The sequence below is a fragment of the Palaemon carinicauda genome, chromosome 2 (genome assembly GCF_036898095.1).
Source record: "Palaemon carinicauda isolate YSFRI2023 chromosome 2, ASM3689809v2, whole genome shotgun sequence".
Lineage (NCBI taxonomy): Eukaryota > Metazoa > Arthropoda > Malacostraca > Decapoda > Palaemonidae > Palaemon > Palaemon carinicauda.
In genome coordinates this window covers 119,518,764-119,545,037 of record NC_090726.1, presented here as the reverse complement: position 1 = coordinate 119,545,037, position 26,274 = coordinate 119,518,764, and the positions used below count along the sequence as shown (strand labels likewise).

General features: G+C 40.9%; 1 protein-coding gene across 4 annotated transcripts in view; it reads left to right on the top strand.

The window, feature by feature from the left end:
* Nucleotides 1–26,274, top strand: part of LOC137626633 (putative glycerol kinase 5) — a 512,079-nt gene that overhangs the window by 353,624 nt on the left and 132,181 nt on the right. For all 4 annotated transcript variants that reach the window (XM_068357673.1, XM_068357669.1, XM_068357663.1 and 1 more), the window contains exon 7: nucleotides 16,565–16,756. In XM_068357673.1, the coding sequence (XP_068213774.1) occupies nucleotides 16,565–16,756 (192 nt within the window). The remainder of the gene's footprint in view (nucleotides 1–16,564; nucleotides 16,757–26,274) is intronic.

Genomic DNA, 26,274 nt, shown 5'->3' with positions numbered 1-26,274 from the left:
CACAGAACAAGCAACTGCCAAGAAGATAGAGGCGAACCCCAAGGGGTACCAGCTCTTTGCCTAGATAGGTTTAGGCCATAAGGAGAACTGTGCAGGCAAGTCTAGCCTACCTAGCGGGTGAGGGAAAACTCAATAGCTAGAGTAAGATGACTAAACGAGAGTAATTGTAGTCCCCAGTACAATCAGGTTATGGCCTAATCAGGAAGGGGAAGGGCCAGAGAAAACATCCAAGGGTGGTCTGTAAGGCGGCATAGAGATTTAGTCCAGGGAAGAAAAAAAATCTCGCCCACCTAGGGCTAGGATAGATAGCCTATAGGCTATCCTGTCCAAGGAGGGCGACAAAGAGTACTTCAGCCGCCGCCATGGGACTAGACAGGGATGGGAACAAAGTTCCACAACAGGTAGACACACTACTAAGCACAAGGGGAAGGGAAAAGGGGTGGTGATGGGAGACTCAGAAATTGGTAAGGTGACATGACAGGAAGGCCTAACTGCCACCTTAGAACAGGAATAGTGTTTTAAGGTGCCTTCATTGATAGGGCGTAGAAGACAAGTTCTCACAACCAGTCAAAGCCTACCAAAATCTCAGAGGGAAGCCTAAGAATGTGTAAGGTGGCACAAGGGAGTCTACTTGTCAGCATTAGAATAATGGGTAATGCTTTCCAATGGGTAAACAAGTAGACACAGGGAATAAGTTCCCAAGATCTGTGACGCCCTGCCAAACAGATAGGCTAAATGGAAAGTGAAAACAGTCACCCTAGGACAACTGTAAAACACTATCCAACTTCCAGAGGGACCTTCAGGACCGCAGCTCCCTGCTGAGATGAGTCGACAGCATCGGAGGATAGGCAGCCTCACCAAACCAGTAAGGTTAAGTGAAAGAAGCGGATAGTGCACAAGTGAAAATTTACAAGGCGTGGCCGCCGGCCAGGGTGGAGCTAGCCTAAGTAAATGCTGATCAAGAACACACAAGAAACACCATAAAAAGGGGTTGGGATACCCATAATCATACCACACTGTAAAAGAATAATGTAAAACATATTCCTACAATAATATGACTAAATAGATAACCGTTACTGACTGATATGGAAACATGATGCAATAGCGCTGACCACATGCCGGCCACAGAACAATAAAAGCATGCAAATCTAAAAATAAATGGGGTGGAGACGCGAAATTCTCCAACACACAAGAAAAGGGTACTCAACTTAGTTGATGAGGAAGAAGCTGAAGCATCCATGATTGCTAAATCACACACAAAGCTAGAAAAACAGGCAGAAAAACTCCAAGCAACCGTCAAAGATGGCGTCTGTGAAAAGGAATGGTTTAACAGCAAACGTGTTAGTTGTAGTACATTGAGATTGGGGGTTGTAATGGCTCGCTGGCCCACGTATCCTACTCTATCCTTTATCTTTTGAGACAAGGTTAGCTCTATTCGGGGAAGGATAACCATGGCTTGTCATTGATACTTGACTTTACGAAACACATTAATAAATTGCAAAAAAACACATTAAAAATGGTAGAAAACATTAACGCTTAACTCTACGAAAATCTTGAAATAATTTTTTTTTTTTGCCCTTTTCTAGCTTTTTTTTTTTTTTTTTCTACTTTACATTTTGTTCTTCATCACTTCCTGTTTTCTGTTTTTTTCGGATTAAGGCCTCTTTAAAAAATAACTATCCAAGGAAGCTTATTTCTTCCTGCTTCTTAAAATGTTCCTAAAATGAGTCGGGCAGACGTCATTACATTGCGCAAGAGCATGACCTGTGTAAACCTTTTTGTGGTGTGTCTTTTCTTCAAAATTTGCCATTTTATGATAGTAAGCTAGATCTTCCTTAATTTCTGCAGTTGTTATAGGATCATCCTCTTTGACACCGCTAGAGAGCTGTTCTTGAACGACGTTCACTTGCATGGCCTCCAACTCCTTCAGGTCATCCATCATAAGCTCCTCTTGGTGCCCTTCGAGAAGCTCATTAATGTCGTCCACATCGATGTCCGAACCCATGGACCTCCTGAGTGTAACGATCTTGTAGCCATCAGGTTGCGCAACAGGTTCAGGATCATCAACTTTTTTCAGCTTCGTCTTCAGCTAAGTCTATGTGGAAACCCTTAAAGTCTGTGCGGAGATATCAGGCCACAGCTTCTTCCACGAAGAAATCAAGGTGCACCTAGAAACCTCCTACCAAGCTTGATCAGTGAATCTGAGGCATATCACAAAAACGAAATGTTCCTTCCAAAATTCACGAAGGGTGAGGTCTGCGCTGTCAGTGATTTCCGAACATCTCTTGAAAGTTTAAAGGCCGCTCATGAATGGCAGAGGCAAGGGACAGTGACAGTGCCCTATCAAGCTAGACAATGCCGTAGAGACTGATCATATATACTTATGATCAGTGCCTAAACCCCCTCTTCACCCAAGCTAGGACCAAGGAGTGCCAGGCAATGGCTGCTGATGACTCAGCAGATAGACCTATGGGCTTCCCCAAACCCCCCATCCTTAGCTCTCAAGGATGGTGAGATTGCAGTTACCAAAAGAACTAACGAGTTTGAGCGGACACGAACCCAGTCTGGCGTTCACCAGTCAGGGACATTACCGCATCAGCCACCACAACCCTACAGATGTTTTGAATCGAGCTTCTGGAAGTTGAAAATAACTTGCTGGTTCATGGGCTGGAGGAAAGGGATAGTGTTAGGCGAAAGTTCGAGAACATTGATGAACGAATAATCTGCTAGGATATCTTCCTCGAGGCCTAGAGGGTTAGCAGGGGCATTGTCCAACACAGCAGGCATTTCCGAGAGAGGCGCTTCTCATCCAAATATTTTTTCACGGTCGCACCAATGCAAAGATTTACCCGCTCGGTGAACAAGAGTCTTGTTACCCAGGCTTTTGCATTAGCCCTCCACATCACCGGAAGCTTTCCCTTGAGCACTTTGTGGGCATCGAAGGCTCAAGGAGTCTTGGAGTGATACACCAGCAGGGGCTTCACTTTACAATCCCCACTGACATTTGCACAGAGTGCAAGGGTAAGCCTGTCCTTCATAGGCTTTGTCCGGGTAGCTTCTTTTCTTCCACAGTGACGTAGGTCTGACAAGGTATTTTTTTCCAGAAAAGCCCAGTTTTGTCGCAGTTGAAGACTTGCAGGGAACTATAGCCTTCCTGGAAAGTTAATTTGCCAAATTTCTTCTTCTTATTCTTCTTCTTCTTCTTCTTCTTCTTCTTCTTATTATTATTATTATTATTATTATTATTATTATTATTGTTATAATTATTATTATTATTATTATTATTGTTATTATTATCATTTGCAGCCTCCCCATGCCACACCACCCAATGGATGCCAGATTGTTTTTTTAATTTTTCGAACCACCCACATGATGCCTTAAGCTCTGGTGGTGCCTCCTTCAATATCCCTTCTCTTGCATCATCTTCGGCCTGAGCACTCACAAGATCACCGAAAATGGTGTTGGCCTTGTGGCAGATTGTCATTTCGGTGATCGTGGGTCCAGCAATTTCCTTATCCTTAATCCAAAGGAGAAGCAGTCTCTCCATCTCATCATGGATGTCGCTCCTCTTCCTGGAGAAAACAGTCACCTCCTTAGAAGGTTTTGCTGCATTGATGGCTACCTTCTACTTAAGGATGGTGCCTATTTTCAACGGATTTCGGCCATATTCCTTAGTGATCACACTTAACTGCATGCCAGCCTCATACTTTTTTATATCAAGCTTTGGCTCCCTAGAAAACATCCTCTTTTTACCCTGCACATCAGCAACATACTTGGGACCCATGGCTAATAACGTACGAATTGAGTATCGCAACACGATACAGTGCAGTAATTAAAGGCACGAAAGTGAAATCACCAACACAAATTCAATGTGAATGATAGAGCTGCCAAAACCAAATGGTCGAGGATTACTGCTATGTAGATGCATGATTGGATAGATGCTGACCAATTGGAGGGCAGGATCTTATGAAGGTAATTAGCATTAGAATAGGGAGATAACCAATGGGAATGCAAGAGGATGGTGGTGAGTTTACTGTTTGGCGGAGCGCTAATTTCAAAATTGCCTCGACGGCTGGGTAAATCTCGTACCGCACCTCGTTTTGTATCATGAAATTTTTTTTGTAACATGAAATGAAAAAATCTTTGTATCTCATTTTGTATCATGAATTTTTCTTATACAGAAACTTTTGTCTCACAAAGTATCACAGTATATATGTATATATATATATATATATATATATATATATATATATATATATATATATATATAACGGATTTTGAGCGAAGCGAAAAATCTATTTTTGGGTGAGATAGCCATGGGGTCCTGATGGAAGGTTCCTTTTTGGTAGCTTCCTTGGGTAAATAACTACTAGATATTCCCAGAGAATTTAACCACAGGTTATCACAGAATTCTAACTTCTGGAGCGAGTATCCTAAAGGTTTCCCTTTAAGACATCGTATATCAACAGGGGACGCATGTATTAACGCGCCACATAGCTATCTGCACCCCACATAGAGTTAACACTTCGATGTGGAGGGGCGGAGAATAGCTGGGGAGCCGTTCCACAGCTAATCTCGTCCGTGGCTACTTTTGGTACTCGAAACGTAAACAAACGGGCGCCATTGCTAAATGACGTCACGTCCGTCCTCATCCTGACGCCAGTTGCTTGCTGATCACCATGATACAGCAGGACAAGGTGGGACCTGAAAAGCTGGATGAAGTAGCAGGGAGGGTCCATCAAGACGCCATGGCTATCTCACCCAAAAATAGATTTTTCGCTTCGCTCAAAATCCGTTTTTTGGGCTCAAGCCATGGCGTCCTGATGGAAGAATACCAGAGAATCAATGTATCGTGGTAGATTTCCCCTTGTAGTGTAAGTGCCGAGGGCTTTGAATAGAGTAAGCATAGTAACCTTGATAGAGGTTCCGTGGGGTTGAAACTTCCTGCCCCCCTTGGCAGAGAAGTCCCAACGGACCATGCTGAGGATCAAAGTGGTTCTTGAAGGGCTACCCACCTTGCGGGGAGAACGTGAAGAACTCGGAGACAAGACAGAATGGTTGATATTCATATAGGAACATTCTCAATGACAGACAAGTGGTGGTTAGGCACTGTATATTGTGAAAAGAGAACGGTCTGGTCTCAAAGGTATAGCGCAAGTAAGTATTCAGTTAGGAATATTACATAGCATAGGTGAGTATATAATATGGATTGAACCAATTATCTTCATCATTTTTATAAAGAAAAAAGGAGGGGATAATGAAACTATGACAACCATGTATTTCAAAGTATAAGTAGGAGCGGATTGAAACGCACAAGTACTAAAATAGAAATTTTATTTCACAATTACAGAATATGGTAAATAAATGCAATAAGGGATGTAAAAGTAATTTACAATAAATTATAATGTACATAGTAATGAAAGACTTCGCTCTTGAATCTGAAAGAAAATTTCAAATTATTAGAAGGCACAGGTTCCAGAGGAACATCAGTCTTTAATAAGGAAAAACACATCATGCTCTAGGCATGCGGCACTCATGTGACGACTATGACATTTCACCTTGAGAAAGAACAGTCTATGAAAAACACTAAGTGTCTCTGAATTCACTACGTATCACACGAGGGTCAAAATAGGCACCCGAGGAGTTAGAGTCCCAAGTAACTCACTGTTCTATGCAGAGTTAGGTGCAGGTTTCATAACACTACCTGCGGCTACCACAAAATGTTTGACTTCATGCACTTGTTTCGCGTAATGCTTGAAGAAAACACGCGAGGATTTCCAGCCTGTGAAACTCTTGAGGCTTTCGAAATTCATGCTCTGAAAGAAATTTAGAGACGATGCGACTTTTCTAGGATCATGACCTGCGGGTGTACTGTCAGGATCCGCTCTGCGAATGAAGTAGGCGATTTTCGCTCTTAGTTGTTTCAGTGACAGGTCGCTACCCGATGTTTCTCCTTTGAAGAGTTGGCCTCCACCAAAGTCAGAAGTTCTACGAAGATAGACCTTGAGGCTCTCTACTGGACATAGAGAGGCATCTTCTTTCAGGGGGCAGATTCTCCAAGGGCCCCATCTTTTGGTGGGTAGTTCGTTTTTAGCGAGAAACATCGGATCCGGGAAGAGGGTAAGGTCTCCTGAGTCTGTAAACAGAATGTGACCCTCGTCCCTTGATAATGCCACTATTTCGCTGACTCGGGCTCCTGAAGCAAGAGCAAAAAGAAATATAACCTTTTGAGTCAGATCCTTGAGAGGGCACGAATCGTTGTCCAAATTGGAGGCAAAATGGAGCACCTTGTCCAGGGACCAGGAGATAGGTTTTGGTGGGGGTGCTGGGCGTAGACGAGCGCATGCCTTCGGCAGTTTATTGAAGATGTCGCGTGACAGATCAATCTGGAAGGCGTACAGTAGTGGTCTAGTCAAGGCCGATTTGCAAGTAGAAATCGTGTTGGCTGCTAAGCCCTGTCCATGAAGGTGAATGAAGAAGGACATGCAAAAATCAATGGTGATTTCCGTAGGATTTTTTGCCTTGACGAATGAGACCCATTTTCTCCAGGATGATTCGTATTGCCGTCGTGTGGATTCGGTCTTGTATTCCTCGAGGAAGTCTAGACTTTTCTTTGAAATCCCAAACCTTTTCTTCGCGGCTAGGGAGAGAAAATCATGAGATGAAGGTCCCTGACTTTCGATGATGAAGCGAAGACAGTCGACTTCTGTACTTGCTGGGAGAGAACTGGGCCCGGGAGAGGGATCAGCGTGGGTTGTAGCTCCAGGACTAGGGGGTACCAGTTGCTCCGGGGCCACTTGGGAGCCACTAGGGCCGCTGTTCCTTTGAAGGTTCTCAGTTTGGAGAGGACTTTTAGCAGAAGGTTGGTGGGAGGGAACAGGTAGATCCTGGACCATCTGTTCCAATCCAGTGACATGTCGTCCACTGCTTCTGCCTTGGGGTACTCGTACGGGGCCACATATCGAGGAAGTTGATTGTTGTCGCTCGTTGCGAAGAGATCGATCTGAAGTTCTGGGACTTGGTGAGAGATGAAGGAGAAGGATCTTGCGTCTAGAGACCATTCCGACTCTATCGGGCTTGTTCGAGATAGAGCGTCCGCTGTCACGTTGCGGAATCCTTGTAGATGAACTGCAGACAGGTGCCATTTCTTCTTTTCTGCCAGACGGAAGATTGGGAGAAGCACCTGATTTATCTGGGGCGATCTTGAGCCTTGGCGATTGAGACATCGAACTACCACCGAGTTGTCCAGGGTTAGACGAATATGGATCGAGGGAGGCGGGGAGAGTTTCTTCAGAGTTAGAAGGACCGCCATGGCCTCCAAGATGTTGATGTGAAACGTCTTGAATAGGGGAGACCATGTTCCTTAAGCCTGTTTTTGGTGGGAGTGACCTCCCCAACCCTCCAGCAAAGCGTCCGTGTGGATGTTGAGTGATGGAGTTGGGTGTTGAAGAGGGATGGACCTTTTCAGGGCCTTTGCTTCCGACCACGGCTTTAGGAGTAACCGAAGTCTGTTTGGGAGCCGTCTCTTGAGATCTCTTCGAGCGATGGATGCGGAACGTCTCCAGACTCCCGCGGCATCCTTTAGCTGTGCACGTAGCACTGGGTTTGTCACTGAGGCGAATTGTAGAGAGCCTAGAACTCGTTCCTGCTGACGTCTTGAGATCCGTTTGGATTTCAGCAGTCTTTTGACAGACCCTGCTATTTCCTTCCTTTTCTTCTGGGGAATGGAAAGGCGGTGTGACTGAAGATTCCACTGGATTCCTAACCATTGGAACTTCTGAGCTGGAGAGAGGCGAGATTTCTTTCTGTTTATCTTGAATCCCAGGTGTTCCAGAAACTGGGTGACTTTGTTGCAGGATCTTAGACAATCTTCGGGCGATGGAGCCCAGACCAGCCAGTCGTCGAGGTAGGCCATCACCTGGACGCCGCGGAGGCGAAGCTGTTGAACGATGGCGTCTGCCAGCTTTGTGAAGATCCGTGGGGCCACATTGAGGCCGAAGGGCATGGCCCTGAAAGTGTAGCTTTTCCTTTGGAGTCGAAATCCTAGGTAGGAGGAAGCATGGTGGTTCATTGGAACGTGCCAGTAGGCATCCGCCAGGTCTATGGAGACCGTGTAGGAACCTTGAGGCAGAAGGGTCCTTATCTGTTGAAGAGTCAGCATATTGAACTTGTTGTTCACTATGAACTTGTTGAGGGGGGATAAGTCTAGAATGACTCTGAGTTTGTCGGAGTCCTTCTTGGGGACGCAAAACAGTCTCCCTTGGAACCTGGTTGACTTTACCCTCCTTATCACCTTCTTGTTCAAGAGATCTAGGACATATTCTTCCAGAAGGGGGGTTGACTGTTGGAAGAACTGCTGGAAAGTTGGGGGTGGTTGAGTCCAGCTCCAGCCTAGACCCTTCTTGACGATGCTGTGTGCCCAGGGATCGAAGGTCCAACGATCCTGGAATTGGCGGAGTCTTCCTCCCACCGGAAGCACTTCATTGCTTCTGGTTTCCCGAGGGTTTACTGCCTCGGCCGCTAGCTCCCCTTCCTCCTCTGCCTCTGGAGGGACGGCGAGATGCGTCTCTGCCTGCACCTCTGTTTGAGCCTCTACCTTTGGGACGAAAGGTAGTTGACTGTTGCTCGAAAGCAGGGGTGAAAACCGGCGACTGTGACAAGACCGGTTGGGTGACCAGCTGAAAGGTCTGCTGTGGCTGAGCTGCCACTTGGGGAGTAGCGGATCCCGGAAACTGCCGTCTCTGTTGACGTTGCTGGGGTTTTGGTTTAGTGGGTTTCCTCTTAGGTTGAGGGCCGTCGTCCTGAGAGGATTTTCTTTTCTTTGACATGCCCCACTTGTGGAGAAGGTTCCTGTTCTCCGTGGCGGCCTTGTCGGTGATCTCTTTCACAAGGGAGGAGGGAAAGAGGTGCTTACCCCAGATGTTGGAGGAAATCAGCCTCCGGGGTTCGTGTCTCACTGTGGCACTGAAGAACACGAATTCACGACAGGCTCTACGAGCCTTCGTGAAGCTGTACAGATCTTTTACTACGGTCGCCAAATGTGTTTTGGCGAGAACCATGTAGTAGTCAGGGACCCTAGTGTCACCGGCCATGACGTCGAGCTGTACCTGGAGGGACATGGATGCGGCGAGCCTTTCCTTCGTGTCATGTTCCCGACGAAGGAGATGGTCATTAAGTTTCGGGAGGTCTTCGTTAAACTGACGGCCAGCGACGTCAGGTTCTAGTTTTCCTACCACAAATGTATGCTGGACATCTTTCCAGTGTCTAACATCGGGGGGAGTAGTCAGGGAGAAGGGTCTGCACTCCTCCACTGCAGGGCAAGGTTTTCCTTCTTCCACTGCCTTATGTACCGCAGTGAAGGCCTTTTCCAAGAAGGGGAGGGTCGCATCGTCTGGTGCGACGTAGGTAGGGTGCTTCTTGCTAAGCGCCGGAAGTTTTGAGCAGGTGAAGCCCCTACTTTTTACTGTATTGGCCAGCATAGCCTGGGCCTTCGCGAGATCGAACACAATCACCTCCTTTGGTTCGGTCACTTCTTTAGAGGCAGGTTCAGATCGAAGTCGGACGTAACAGTCCAGATAAGCCTCAAAGTTCGGGAAGAATTCCACTTCTCCCAGCACAATCGAGCCGATCTTTTCGCTGATGAAGATCTTGCCCGTTGTAATAGGCATGTGCTCGGCATACCTCCAGGGGTTGGTATCTGAGCATGCGGGGAGGTCCTTAACCGAAATCCGTTTCGGCTGCTTCGAACTTCCCATGTTGGTCCTGAAGAACTCATGCGTCTCGCGGAGTTTCTTATCCATGAGAGCCTCAAGCATTTTGAAGATCTCCTGGGTGTTGGATGGGGTGGGATCCGGGGTGGCAGATGTAGACGGAAGAGATACATCCGTCAGTGTAGGAGTCGGTGTGGGGGTGGAAGGTGGAGCGACCTCCGGCTCCGACGCAGAGTATTCCACCTGGTCTTCCTCATAGTCCAATTCTTCGCCCATGAGGTTCCTCTCCATATTCTCCGACACTTCCGACATACGTTCTGCGTTGTCGGCATCCAAACGGCACTCGTGCATGGACTGAGCCATGACTACGTCCAGTTCCACCGTTATCTGGATGGTGGGGATCTGATCCTTGGGGACCACAGAGTCTGGGGATGCCTTCGAGAAAAGCAAGGCCCTCAAGTCTTCGGTGGCAAGGTATGGTCCGGTGGCGTTCTTTTGGAAGCCACGCACCCACTTGCGTAGCTTCTCTCGAGAAGCGTCCCTAACCTCCGCTGAAGGAGGATTGTTGAACGCCTCGACCAGGCGGTCCTTGCAGACTGTACAAAAACTTCAGATCGCCTTTCTTGTTGGCGCAAGGGGCGTGGGTCCTACACGCCGTGTGCCCGTAGAAGTGCGGGCGCTTCCCTCCACAGAAGCCGTGGTCACACTTCACGTACTCCTCCTGTAAGAGAAAGAGAACATGAGTATATGGAAGTCATATTAATGACTTATATATTCTAAAGTTAAATATTAAAAGGTTAATTTTTAACTTAATCTTAAGTGATTATTAACATTGTGATGTTAGAGAGTGGAGCGGGAAATGAAGTAGATAGACACATACTCCGTGTAACCCGTCCGACTGGTTACCGTAACCTTATCCATTGGCAATTTGTTAGTGGCCGAGGACACAAGGCAGAATTCATAGATTGCCAGGGAGGCAAGGGGAATTCTAGTAGGAATTGCCTAAGATATAAATCTGGGACTGAGATCACTCAGGCCATTAAATTGGGGGTGTAGAAGACCCCATAGGGTAACGGTTTCCGGCAACCAGACGTGCTAAGATACACACAGCATGCTGGAAAATTGTGATATGCAAGAAGACAGCACGGTTACTAATAGAACGGTAAGACAATACCTATCTATTTATGTAGCCAAACCATCTGGTTGCAGTGTAGGGCTATCAGCATGGTGTTGATAGCTAGAAGAAGGGGTGCAAGTCTCTTGGCGCCTCCGGAAGGCGCCGGAAGACCGGCGGGACGCCTGAGGCCGCTCCAGCAGAGTTTCTGGCATTAGTGAAGACATATAGAGAAGTCAGGAGTAATGCCAGGATGGCGGCCGCCGGCACAGCGGCGGCTCGCCGGCGGGAGGCGGTGGCTTCGGCTGCCGGCTTGGTGACAGGGACAAAGGATAAGCTATAGCAAAACCGGACCGCCGGCAATGGATGCCGGCACGCCGGGGGCCGGCCCGATGGACGGACGACCGAAGCTAGGAGGTATGAGGGTAGGCCATCGGTTGTACACCGACGGGAGGCGGCAGCCCTCCGGCACACGGAGGACTGTCGGCCAGGGGGGGAACAAGGAATGTCACCAAGGGGGAGGGCGGTATCGCCAACAGTAGAGGCGGCAAGGGACCAGCACCAGGACAGTTAATAGAGACAGAAGGAGGGATGTAGGGGTAAGGACACGAACCCCAAAGCATCCCACCTGAATGGGTGTACCCATGATAGGGGCTAGCCCTATCACCCGATGGCAGTGGGCCGCAGGCAGCCGGGAGCCAGAGTAGCCCAAGGGAGGGCTAGGGAACACCTAAGAGGGGGGAGAACCCCTGCGGACAAAACGCATCCAGTGGCTAACCCCATAGGACACTATGAAGGGTATATGTACCAGAGCGGACTGCACACAGGGACTCAAGATAGCCCTGTCACTCCACCCTAAGGAGGAGTTGTAGGACAGGGGACAGATGGGTATAGGCTAACCTAAGTATAGGCTAGGCCATACAAGGGATAGGTGGGGAGGGGAGAAGAAGCAGGGTCTTCCATAGGGGAGGTTCTGTACCAAAGCGGCCACCAAGGAAGGGAGGACGCTCCCTAGCCTAAGGTAGGCAGCCTGGTTGAGAACGGTGCATGGGTACCGTTTCAAGCAAGGCACAGAACTAGCTCCCCCCAAGGCCTAACCTATAGCAGGGATGTTACACCCTAAGCTAGGAAGGCTGGAAGACGTATCGCAATTGCAAGGAAGGTCAGGTAACCTAACCTTAGCAATTGAGGAAGGGCAGGCCGTTCCTCATTCTCGGACGCAACCCTAAGGGGGGATCATTCCCTTAGGGAGGACAGAAAAGCGATAGGTACTCTGGTATGAGCTTGATCCCCTTACGTGGTAGGGGGAGCAAGGCTACACAGAGGGAATGCCCTAAGGCAGGGGGGGAAGGGAGCATATAGGGGTCCTACATTTAGGTTAGGTTAGAAAGGCACACAATCAAACCTATCCCCTATATGGTCCCTGAAGGCGAAAACACGTGCATCACAGTAAACAGTATCATAAAATAATGCCACTATCTTCATAACTTAACCTAGGATCACTGTAATATATCATGCATGAACACTGATGATAGGCGCTCTGGCCTAGGGGCTAAGCTATCGATCTAGTATGGGGTCAGGCGATGACCGATAAATAAGCGTCAAAACACGATATGTGAAGTTCCTAGCTATGAAGACTAAATAACTAATAGTATCGATTAGTTAATAAGGCCGGAATAAGCTGTTCAGGCTAGCTAAATAATGCATGCAATGTAACAGCGACGCCATAAAATGGCGTGTCCGGTAGCGGCACAGCTCTGCCAGAAAACATAAAATATCTCGAAAAGTAAAAGTTACTTTACGGTCAGAGCTTATTTAAACAATACTGGAACCTGGTACTCAACTTTCCAGAAGAAGGCGAGGCCGAGGGTAGAGACATAGCGAAGATGCAAGCCGATGAAATTAGCACAAGGGAAAATCCGTCTTAGTAAGGCAAGCTACTAGTAGAAGGATGGAGACGGACGTGACGTCATTTAGCAATGGCGCCCGTTTGTTTACGTTTCGAGTACCAAAAGTAGCCACGGACGAGATTAGCTGTGGAACGGCTCCCCAGCTATTCTCCGCCCCTCCACATCGAAGTGTTAACTCTATGTGGGGTGCAGATAGCTATGTGGCGCGTTAATACATGCGTTCCCTGTTGATATACGATGTCTTAAAGGGAAACCTTTAGGATACTCGCTCCAGAAGTTAGAATTCTGTGATAACCTGTGGTTAAATTCTCTGGGAATATCTAGTAGTTATTTACCCAAGGAAGCTACCAAAAAGGAACCTTCCATCAGGACGCCATGGCTTGAGCCCATATATATATATATATATATATATATATATATATATATATATATATATATATATATATATATATATATATATATATATATATATATATATATATATACTATATATATATATATATATATATATATATATATATATATATATATATATATATATATATATATATATATATATATATATATATATATATATATATATATATATATATATATATATATATATATATATATATATATATATATATATATATATATATATATATATATAATGTGTGTGTATACATACACATACTGTGATACCTTGTGAAAAATTCTGATTGAGAAAGGAGTTCGTCAGGATACTCCATCTCTCCTAGAATATTCACAGCGTGCTTAGAAGAAGTTTTTCAAAATTTCGATTGGGAAAATGTAAGAATTAGCAGTAATGGGGACTACCCTAGCGACTTAGGATTTGTGCAGGCATAGTTCTGCTTAGTGGATCATGGAAGGAATTGCAAAAATTGATAGAAGATTTTAATAGAAAATCAGAAATGTAGGACTGAAAATGAATATAAGTAAAACTAAGACAATATTCAATGAAAATGCAGATAGACAACCAATAAGGGTTATGGAGGAACCTCTAGAGATTGTTGGTGAATAAACGTACAGTACTTAATACAGACAGTAAGTGTTTCCCCAGGACACGAGACTTAAATTAAAAGAAGGATAAGCATGAGATGGAGAGCTTGGTAAACAAAATGAGATTATGTAAAGTAAAATTCATTTTCCTTCCAAAATAAAAGTATTAATGATATGGTCCTATAAAGTATCAACTTATGCATCAAAATCTTCGTGCCTTACTAAAGCTTTAGAACATACTGATTACAACTCAAAAGGCTATAGAAAAAATAAGGATGGGAGTAATACTAAGAGAGAAAAAGAGCAATATGGATACGAGAGCAAACTAAAGTAGAGGATATTCTAACAACATGTACGGAAAGAAATGGACATAGGCAGTACATATAATGAGAATGATAGATAATAGATGGTCATTACAAATAATAGAATGGGTCCCTATAGACTGCAAAAGAAGCAGGAAAAGGAAGAGAAGTTAATGGATTGAGAAACTATGAATATTGGTGGGTATAGACTGGCATAGAAAGATCATAAATAGACACCCACTCAGGCACACGATTCTGTTTGTTTCCATATATATTTCCTTTCCTTGCTAGACTATTTTCCTTGTTGGAGCCTTTGGGATTAGATCATCCTGCTTATCCAACAAGGATTGTAGCTTAGTTAATAATAATAATAATAATAATAATAATAATAATAATAATAATAATAATAATAATAATAAACCATCCGTAGACAGACACATTCATTACACCATCCATGGGTTTCACATACCCTCATTACATTGATCTTGCTAACCTGTAATTATTATTATTATTATTATTATTATTATTATTATTATTATTATTATTGTTGTTGTTGTTACCGCCGCCAACAAAGTTTTACCTCCTGTTTGTGTTTGTTTGTGTGCGTTTATTAGTGAACACCTTCCTGGCCATAATTTTAATTGTCGAGTAATGAAACTTGCAGGGATTAACTGTTATATAAAAAAGCTGGAAATTATTAAATTTTGGAAAGTCAAGGTCACAGTCAAGGAAAATGTCAAATTCATGTAATCAACCATAAGTTTGGACATCGTTTTCACAGAGACTTAAAACTTGGTTCATATTTGAGTATATGAAAATCCACCTCAATTCATACATGCTAAGGTTGAAGGTCAAGGTCGAGTCCATAGTTAAGGCCAAGCAAAAGGTCAAATTCCATTCATCAACCGCACGGCCACAATTTTCATTGCAATGTAATGAAACTTGCAGGGATTTTAAACTGTCTTGTAAAGAGCTGGACATTTTTAAATTTTGGAAGATCAAAGGTCAAGGTCATGGACGACCAAAGCGCCCATATCACATAATCAGCCATAAGTTTGGACATCCTTGTCACAGAGACTTGGTTCATATTTGCGTGTAAGAAAATCCATGCCAATTAATACATGTTAAGGTCAAAGGCCAAGGTCAAGCAAAAGATCGAGAAATAAGCAGCTGTGGCGAAGGTCTGCGCTCTACTGAGTGACCCTCTAATTGTTATTATTACTGCTACTACTCTAGTTGAAAAAAAAAAAAAAAAAAAAAAAAAAACCTACTGCTATAAGCACAAGGGCTCCAACAGGGAAAGAAGTCCAGTGCAGAAATGAAATAAAATAATTACTATTAGTTAAACTATAAATCAGAAGTAAAAAAAAAAGTATGAAATATATTAGCATCAATAGCAACATTAAATAGGTAAGGCACATAAAATTTGAAGTGAGAATTATGTTAACGTGTCCAACAGTAAAGTATTGGCAATTAGTTTTAACTTTTATTCTCCTGCTAGTAGCATTGTATCATCAGCAAGCTAAAGCTTCTCCATTATTATTGATCTCTTAATCCTACAGATTAACTCAGTGCCGATACTTCTAGATTTTTCTGTCATTTCTTATTACCTTGGTTCTTCAGCCATGTAGACATTGTGCACTCCTGCTTAACTCCAAACCTGTCACCACCACATCTAGATGTATCAAAGGCTTTTCTTTCATGAATAAAACTTCTAATTAATCTCAACAGATAATTTTCTACACAATGTATCTCTTTACCCTCCATCACAATAAATTCTATCTCAATCTTTTTAGATCCATACTTTTCAAGTAAACAGTCTTTTATTTTTTTTCGTTATTAGAGTAATTTACAAGTGAATAATATTTATCTTCCATCATTCCATGAAACTTACTTTATCCTGACTCTTGATATTCCATACATAGTAAAATATGAACCAGTCATGTGATAGAGGATATTAAAAAAATATATTAATAAGTAGAACCCCAGTCTGTTCCCTTCCTTCACAATACATTGTTCTGTTATGTCAAAAATATTTTGCATTTTTGTAAGAGCTATATATCTTAGGATGTAAAATGGAACAGCATTAGATAGGAACAAGGAAGTGAGCTCAGCTGAATGTAAAATGTGTGCTTTATTCTTTTATGTTCTTATTTATAAGCACCCCATTAGCTGTTCTTTAATTGTGAATTAGGTAACTACCTAATTCAGTCATATAGGAGTCAATGGCACGTTTCAAATTCACAACGTTAAAAATTTCTTATTGCTAGGCAAAAGGAATTTATTTTGGAACAGCGTCTGCTCATTGTATTATTTTTTCTGAAAGAATTTATGTATTTGAGTTATTTGTCATTTTTATGTTAGTTGTGAGTATGTAGTTTTTTTTTACTGTAATTCTCTTTATGCAAAGCTTTCATAATCTAAAAAATGAGATGTTTTGTGGATGTATTTCATATAATTTATAATTACTTCCTAGTGTTGTTATCTTCACCCCAATCATTAATTCTTTTATGCTTCCTGGAACAGGTTCATGCAACAGATTACTCCAATGCAAGTGGTACAGCTATATACGACCCTTTTATTCAAAATTGGAGTAACATCCTAACAACTATGCTAAATATACCAAAGCATATTTTACCAGATCTTCGGAATTCTATTGGCGAATGGTGTATTTGTTCTCAAGAGCTATTTGGATCTCCAATACCAGTCACAGCTGTGGTAATTACAGTTAGATTATTTTAAAGTTATAGATTTTAAGTAGTGTAGGCTATATGAATTTTGAAAATAGGTTTAGTGATGATATTGTGAAGTTGACATTTCAAATACTCATTATAGTTATTTCCCCTTGCGTTCATTTTGCTTTTCTCTTGAAGCTGGTTAAATATCAGTGTCAAACCTAAAGCTAAAAAAATTTCTGTTTTCTTTCCATGCAATAGCCCTACACCTCTTGTGTAATAATTGGATCATATGGAGGTGTATGATAATACTACTGCATGGGTAAACCATATCCATTCCAATTTTTCAGTTCTCTCTCATCAATATGTTCAACTGCACAGCTCTGCCCACACTGCAGATTGTAATATTGCGCTTTCGGAAGTTCTATAGAAACTTGATATTTATTATTGTAGAGTAAAGGGGATGTCTTCTTGCTTCTACGTGTCTTCTTGTGAGGGTTGTTCAAAGGATTTATTGCTGGGCAATAATGGTACCCATTCCCATTGTGTCTCCTGCCAGAAACAAAAGTGGGATTTACGTAACTGTTGTGAATAATGCAGTTTCCTAACAGTTCATCAATTATCTTCAGTTAGTAGCTGTTCACGTGAAAGATTCAAAGTTGTAAAAGAAAATTGTCTTTTGATTCACGGGATCAGCCTATTCTGAAGAAGTGTTTTAATGCTTTCATTCTACCTTGTTTCGAGTATTGTTCTCCTGTTTGGTCAGCTGCTGATTTTCATCTTAATTTGTTGGACAAGAACTTATGGTCTATTATATTTCTTCTTCCTGATCTAGATATTAATCTCTAGCACTGTTGTTCAATTAGTTCGTTATGCTTGTTGCATAAGATTTTTCATAATTCTGACCATCTTTTACAATCAGATCTTCCAGGACAGTAGCACCCTGTTCATAATACTAGGTATGCTGTTGATTCTAATAGTCATACCTTCTCCATAAGGAAGCTCAATACTAGCCTACACAGCATTCTAAAAGTTTTATTCCAGGCTATGACCAGTTGTGGAATGATCCTCCTAATCAGGTAGTTTGAATCGGTAGAACTTCAAAGGTTCAAAATTGCAGCAAATGTTGAATGTTGACCAGGTTGACAAAAGTCTCTTATTATAGTTTCAATATGAAAGATCTGATTTAATGTTCTTATTCTTTTAGAAATATTTCATTTTAATTTTTTTTATTACTTTTCATATAGTTTATTTATTTCCTTATCTCCTTTCCTGACTGGGTTATTTTTCCCTGTTGGAGCTCTTGAGCTTATAGCATCCTGCGTTTCCATCTAGGGTTGTAACTTAGCTAGTAATAATAATAATAATAATAATAATAATAATAATAATAATAATAATAATAATAATAATAATAATAATAATAATAATAATAATAATAATAATAATAATAAACCAGAGAAGACTAGGCTAGTTGATGGAGTTAAGGATGCGGATGCCATGCTATCTCTTACTAAGCTTGTTGGAATTGATAGTAATTAGCATCATGAGATTTTTACTGACTTTTTTATGTTAGTGTCATCTTCAAAGGCTGAAGAGCCATCGGGCTCAAGTGCTGATCCTATCCTAACCTGCCCTGTTCAAAGTCCTAGGATAGCTTCTCAAGTTGTGTCTAGCAGTTCTTGTGTACCAGTTTAAAAGTTTAAAGGCTACTCTCGAATGTCAGAAGCAAGGGACAATGACATTGCCTTAGCAAGCAGGACAATGCCATAGAAACTGACCATATATTCATATGATCAGCACCCAAGCCCCCCTCTCCATCCAAACTAGGACCAGGGAGGGCCAGTAGGTAGACCTATAGGCTCTCTCAAACCTCCCATTCTTAGCTCATAAGGATAATGAGGCTGTAGACACAAGAAACTCTCGAGCTTGAGCAGGACTCTAACTCCAGTCAAGCGAATCACCAGGCAGACACATTACTAAATCCCTTTTCATTATATATATATATTTTACAAAATGGTATTAAGAGTTTAAATTGAATTGCCAGGCAAACCTCTAATCTTAATTAAATAAACTTCTGGAAGTGTCTCTTGCAATTTCTATTATCTGCGCTGCTAAAGGGAATAACCCTCATTCTAATATGAGTCCCTCAGTTAACTTGAGAACACTTTAATGCATACAGTATTACTCCTCCTTATGTTCTTGCATTATTGATTTTACTCTAATTATTGTTAATCACTCACATTTGAGGTATACTATCTATTTTGATTATTAATCATCACTCACATTTTAGGTGAACTATCCGTGCTAGGTGTAACACCTGAACACTTGAGGTGATAATGGTACTGAGATATCTCTGAACTTAAAACAGTGACTGTTGATGAGCTGTAACCATTGTAGTTTTCTGACTTGTTTAGGATCTAGATATTGGGTATAGGGAGGTTTGTTCATTCGTTCAGATTGCCTGTCATATATATCTGAACAGGGGCTCTTGACAAGATGCCGTAGCCCCCAAACATGGGAGTAGGTGTTCCCGGAAATCATTTCCTACACATATTAATTTTTAACACTCTTTGCAATAGAACAAGTAGTGTACTTAAAGTTTTATCTTTTGCACACGAGGACCCACTGTATTGTGTTTGACTCTGCAGAGTTTGGAATTGCATTATCATATGCTTTTATATCTTTCAGAGAGACTCCCGGTGCTTCTGTTACTATATTTAAGCGAGGAGTTTTGAATCCCCAATCCAACCTGGTGTTTATATCTATATTAATAATGTTTGTGGCTGCACCTTCAAATACTGCTATACAGTCAGATCTTACCATTTGTGTACTGTATTTTATGCGTGTCAATTTGATTTTTTTGTGGGAAGGCTCGAGAATTCTATAAAGTATTATTCATTGGTTTTTATTTACAACTATATAACACTAAATAAAGAGCAGGCCTTGCCAAAAAACAAGAAACATTACAGTATTACACAAAAATGGTTGAAAATTTACTTATATATCAGTATCCATCTCAGCTTACTCTCCCCTGCTGTATTTGATCATAATTAATCAGTGCTTTTATATCTTTTCAGTTAAGATTCATCTACATTCTCCTTTATATGATTGTGAATGTACCTTAACTGTAAAGACAAAAACAAAATTTTGAGTTATAATAGACCCAATACAGCACATCATACTTGGCTATATAATCGGAGAAAATAAGCTGAAAATGAAGCAGTTATAGCCTACAGTATGTGATATTTCAACCTCTTAAGTAATAATGGCTTTTCGGGGTTAATGCATTGTGTGGTCTCTTAAGAATTTTCCTGTTAAAGATCAGAACAAGGAATTCAATACAACATAAATACCAATGAAATATTGTATTCTTTGCTCTAGGGTTAGCGATCAACGTACAAAGCACGGACCCAATTTGTATAAGAAAGATCTTAAAGTTCATTCACTATGAAACTCAGCACCTTCAGTGCATAAAACCATCTGGCTATGGGTGACACGTCATTCCTACATAATCACCGACAGCCACTACTACAGCTGGAAACACCTCTACCTGTGCCTCCCCCCCCCCCCCTCCTTCCCATCTCTTTCTCTATCGGGCCATGTGAAATAGTGTTCCCATGACGTGAAGTGAGAAATCTTCAAATATGGTGAAGTTTAGCAACAAGAATCAGATTTATTTTTGGTTATCCGCTATTCTTAATGATAGTTTTTACGTAAGAATGTTTAAATTTTGGTTAATTTAGATGTTGATAGTGTTATTGTTTTCATTTTTTATTTGTATAGCATTTTTACCTGTTACTTCTACTTCTCAGCTTCTCTTTGTTACTGTAGATTGTCTAGCCCTTCTGACCAGACATGGACTCTTGCAATCTTGCAACCTGTAAGTGTTGAAATAGTACTTTTTCAGGAGATAAAAGAATAAAACTGCAAACTTTATTTAACAGTCAGTTTTCTCTGGTTCTTTCTTTTACTTGAGACACTTTATGATTTTGTTCCATGGTTGAAAAGACTACAGGCTTTATTTATTATTCTGTATTCTTTGGATCTTGCGCTTGAGGTATCCTTTGCCTATTTACATCCGTGAAAATGAAGAAGGTGTCGGCTGGGTTGCAACCCCACTGAACCGTGAAGTTTCTGTTGCTCAGTCAGTGAGAATGGAGAATAAAAGTAAGCCCCAATGAGTAGAAAACATAGAATAGTTTAGTAGTTGTATTACACCCTTTCTATAGATAAAATTTTATATCCCTTCGTATTTGGATACTTCAGTAAATTTAGATTCTTTGTATTATGTTTATCTTGCATTGACTAGTAACTAACTTTAATCTTACAAATGTTTGTTTATTAAATCACCAGCATAATTTTTTTCTTCACCTCAGTTTGTGAAGATCTTCCTTTTGTATTTAGGCTCTCTACTAATACCGTAGCTACCCCTGAAACGTTCTCTCCTACATTAAGTTTTCTTTACCGAAACATCGGGGGAACTTTTTAAACCAACTAAACTGGTTGACAATAGCGTACGCCATGCTCGTGACGTCACAGCGTAGATACGCACAGCAAAAGCCCGAGCGGGTGTAAAATAGTTCTTTCCTCAAACTACCTACTTTTACTTTTAGAGGTTTATTTCTCGCCCTCCATCAGACACTAAGAGTCTGTTCAGGCGGGCCTTGATGTGTGGAAATAATTTCTTTCCAGTTTATATTTTGCTCTGTATCTTTTCACTTATTCGCTAGCATTTGTATTCAGGCGCAATAGTTTTCAGATCACTATTATAACACTTTCCAAAGAGATAAGTCTTCGGGTTTTTCTTGAAAGCTGCCACATTTTTCTATTCTTGACATCAAGTGGAAGGTTCTTGAAGAGTCTCGGTGCAGCATAACAAAAATTTCTTCCTCCTATTGCATGATCCACACTAATTTCGAATTTTCTATATGGGTCATCAGCATGCCTAATTCTTACAGCAGCGCTAGTAGCTTGAGTGTAGGGGACCAAGCAATCACGAAGATATTTAAGCTTATCACTTGTAAGTGCTTTGTGAGTCAACAAACAAATCTTAAATTCAATTCTAGCCTTAATAGGTAACCAATGTAGATCGATCAGTGCAGGTGTTATTCTCTCCCGAAATTGAATGCCTTTTATCAGTCTAGCCGCCCGGTTTTGCACATTTTGAAGCTTTCTTAGTAGTGTATTGGGCAATTTATAGTACAGAGAATTGCAATAATCAAGCCTTGATATTACGTGACTCATCACTAAAATTTTTGTACTGCCCTCTGTTAAATATTTTCTAATAAATGCTATGTTTCTCAGGTGATAGTTACACACTTTCACTGTGTTCACTATTTGATCCCTCATTGACAAATTACAATCTATCAGTACACCCAAATTTTTCACAAGAGGCACAATCCTAACATCAGCGTCACCAATTTTTATACTTTGAAATCACTGGTAATTCCTCAAAGCCACCTTTGTGCCAAAAAACATACATTCTGTTTTATCATCATTTAATTTAAGCTTTTTCCTCTGCATCCATGTTTTTATTTCAGTCATTATCTCATCAATTTTCTTCTTTGTATCTTGTGTTGTTGAAATTGAAAGGTAGAACTGAGTATCATCTGCATATAGTTTAAAGGCCACTTTTTGTTTTTTCAAGATATGTGATAGCTCGATAGTATATGTTTTGAACAAGATAGGGCCCAGAACACTACCCTGTGGTACACATTTCATAAGAATTCTCTCACTAGATCAGTTTCCAGAAACTTCTACAATAGTCTTCCTGCTCGTTAAGTAGCTTCACAAAAATTCCAGTGCTTCCTCAGTCACTCCAATGGACTTTAAGTCGCCAAGTAAGTACTCGTGCACAACAGTATCGAAAGCAGCACTAAGATCTAACATAATCAAAATTCCACACTTTCCCCCTTCAAGAAGACCTATCATATCATTCATTATTGAGCATAAAGTAGTTTCTGTAGAGTGATTAGCTCTGTAGGCCGATTAATTTTCCGGGAATACCTCTAACTCATCAATATGCTCCCATAATTGCTCACTTATGATTTTTTTAATAAGCTTCGACATCTAGGATAAATTTGAAATGGGCCTATAGGAATTTAGTTCGTTTACATCACCTTTTCCTTTGTATATTGGTTTGATCAACGCAGTTTTTTCACAGCTAGGAAAACTGGATTGTGATATACTGAGGTTAATTATATTTAGGTAAATATTGTATAGAACTTGCTTGTTTGGAGCTTCACTTATTGATCTATTTGGGAAATGGTCGTTTCCACAATATGTATTCTTCATCTCTCTCATAACCTTTAACAAGTCACGCATATTTATTTCCTTAAATTTTATTAACTTTTTACCTTCCTTCACTGGCATAACTGACTGTCCTTCTAACTGATCTTGGGGGAAATCTCTATAAATTTTGTCAATTTTTTCATTGAAGAATATAGCAAATTTCTCTTCACAGACATTTTCAGGCAAGACATATTTTTTCTTTAATCCCATCAAATCATCTAGGTTATTGTGAAACTACCTCATGTTATTAGATTTTTTACTTTCGCCGTTGTAGAATTTTCTTTTTGTTTTTTCTAACAGGGTGTTACAGTAATTTCTGGCCTTATTATATAGATTTCTGGCTTGTGAGGATTTGGCTCTTTTCCATCTACCTTCCATCTTACGTCTATGTCTTTTTGCCTTTAATAGCTCACTATTATACCATCTAACATTTTCGTGTACAACTATTTGTTTGCTCTTTATAGGACACTTGGTATCATACATTTCTCTAAAATTGTCATTATATTTTTTGGTATAACACCCAACACATTCTCTATCTACCATATGTTTACATTGTATGTTCTCAAAAGACATTTGCGCTACACTAACTTCAATAAAATTCTCAGCATCGAAATTTTCCCGTTCCCTATATGTGATTCATTTCTTCAATACTCTGATGCAATTTATATTAACATCAAAAGTGATGAGTCAAAGTCTGGTTCAACTTCAAGGTTTCTTATTATGTCAGAATCTTTCCCACATATGACCAAGTCGAGTGTATGACCACCTATTGACGTTGATACCAAAACACTGTTTATTAAATTAAACATCTCAAATACTTCCTTGAGTTCTGTAGCCTTGTTATCATTTTCATCATCTACCCAACAATTAAAGTCTCCACCAATTAATGTATTTTTAATATCATCCACCACACCCACAAGAACACTAAATTCTTCAATGAATTTCTTCATAATACTCCCTGGTGGTCTATATAATGATATTATATTCAATAACTTATTGTTTCTTGTCAGTTTTAAATAGATGTATTCAAACGTTTCAAATACTATTTCATTCATGATAGAAACCCTAGAGAAGGTTTTCGACACAAAGACACCCACTCCTCTTCCAGTTTTATCCTTTCTTGGTACGTGGTAGAAATCATGAGTACACGGCATCATCTCCTGAATCTTTGAGTTATCACTAATATTTCCCTGCAACCAATTCTCAGTTAATAAGCATAAATCTAATTCCATTTCATTAATAAGATTTCTAATCTTTATGGTTTTATTCCCCACCGATTGAATATTTATCAGACCACACTTTACCAATAGGCTAGACTCCATGATCGGTTCTATTTTTGATCCTGGTAAGCTCCTCCTTGTATACTTTACAGTTTTCATCATATGTCTTATGATTCGTATCATTGTAATTCCTCGTTGAGCAGTTGTGACATTTTAACGTATTAACACTACAATCCGTGGTTCGGTGTTCCTGGCTACACTTGGCACATACTTGAGTCTTGCTACAACTATCGGCAGTATGACCAAATTCCTGGCATTTATAACACTGAAATACATTATAGGAATCATAAATTTTACAGCATCCTCCATGCGTGGTATATACTCTATCGTCCTTTTTACGGAAAACTTTCCTGATAATTGGACTACACTTGATAATGACATGTGATTTACCGCTTTGTCTTGATTAAAACTTCCTGATCAATTGAAAGTCCTCTTCATTTTCACACATATTCAACCATTCATTCTTATCCTTTATACTAGCAACTATATCATCTTCATTTTCATCAATATTGCAGACCTTGATCTTCGGTTTAAATAGATCCTTTTTATCCACTTCTACCTTAATGTCATTCTTGACCTCTTCTAAGTCATTTTTAGCCTTTTCTAACCCAACTTTTATCCGGAAAATTAACTACCACGTGGCCTTGTTTAGAGGTTTGACCTGTTCAACATCCGTGGTTATCTTCTTCATGATTGTTTCCTTGATCTCTGAAGCCTTCATATTTTCCTCAGTAGATTTTATGACCAAAGTATTTTTGGTTTTCAGCTTACTTGCATATGTAGTCTTGGTCACATTCTCTTGTTCGTATTCCGTAAGTTTCTCTTTCAGCTCAACAATTTCATGACACATATTGGTGTATTGAGCAGTTATCATATCCATAATATCTGACATCTGTCGTTGTACATTACCCTTCATCTCTTCCATGTTGATGCTTAGTTTCGTCATGTTTTCCCATGATTGCCTGACCCATGAACCACTGGGATTTGCAGTCTCAACACATCTTGAACATTTATAAATGATGTTCCTGCTTTGAAAAATCTCACTTGTGGCATTTCTTAAATTTGAGCAAGCTGCTTCACCGTGGTACCATCTTCGGCATTCATCACATTGTATCCCAAATTCGACAAAGACCTCACAATACCCACACCTGCCCTCATTGCCTCCGTCATCACATTCTTCATCAGGGACATTCACTTGCATGTTAGTTGCTGCCATTATCTTTCCCTCCTTCCCTTGGAGTACCGTGTCAATTTCGGTCATAAATAGATTAAGATCTTTCACGGGACTAAATTTTTCTTTTCGTTTTCTAGGGATGGGCATATTGAATAATTTTTCAATGACTTTTCAAGTAGGTTGAGATGAATTATTAAACTGGTTTTGAATGTAATCTCGATACTGCTGACTTGAAAGCAGCTTTCATTTTCCGATACCAATTAAGGTTTGCTAATTTTAAGATGTATGCCCACCGCACCAGCCCATTGCTGATTTATCATTTAAACTCCTTAATTTTTAGCAAGCCAGAATAGGTAGGATTATTGTATATGTAAACTCCCTTAAAGCAGCAAGATTTCTCTAAGTATTTCCTGCAAAATCCTGTCTCCTATGCACTCCTTACAACAATATATTGCCCTCTCCTAAAATCCAGAGATGGCACCTCCACTGGGTTACCCTGCGCATCATGACCCTCAACTGTCTTGAAAGGTGAAGCCAGGTGAACCTTCTCGACCCTATCGTCGCTCCATTCGTACTCAAGCAGTGTTGACCGACTGACTGACCTGGTCAGTGAATCTGCACCTCTGGCTCACTCCCCCCCCCCCAAAAAAAAAAATAAATCGACTCGCACAAGGACCTGCTGCTGGAGTTAGGGAAGGTACGAGCCTGGGAGACTATCTACCACAAGCGAGGATTCTAGGGTTGGGCCAGTCAAGGGGGCAAAGTGCAAACTGCAACGATTCAGTCCACAGATTTTTTGCAATTACAGCAGATGGT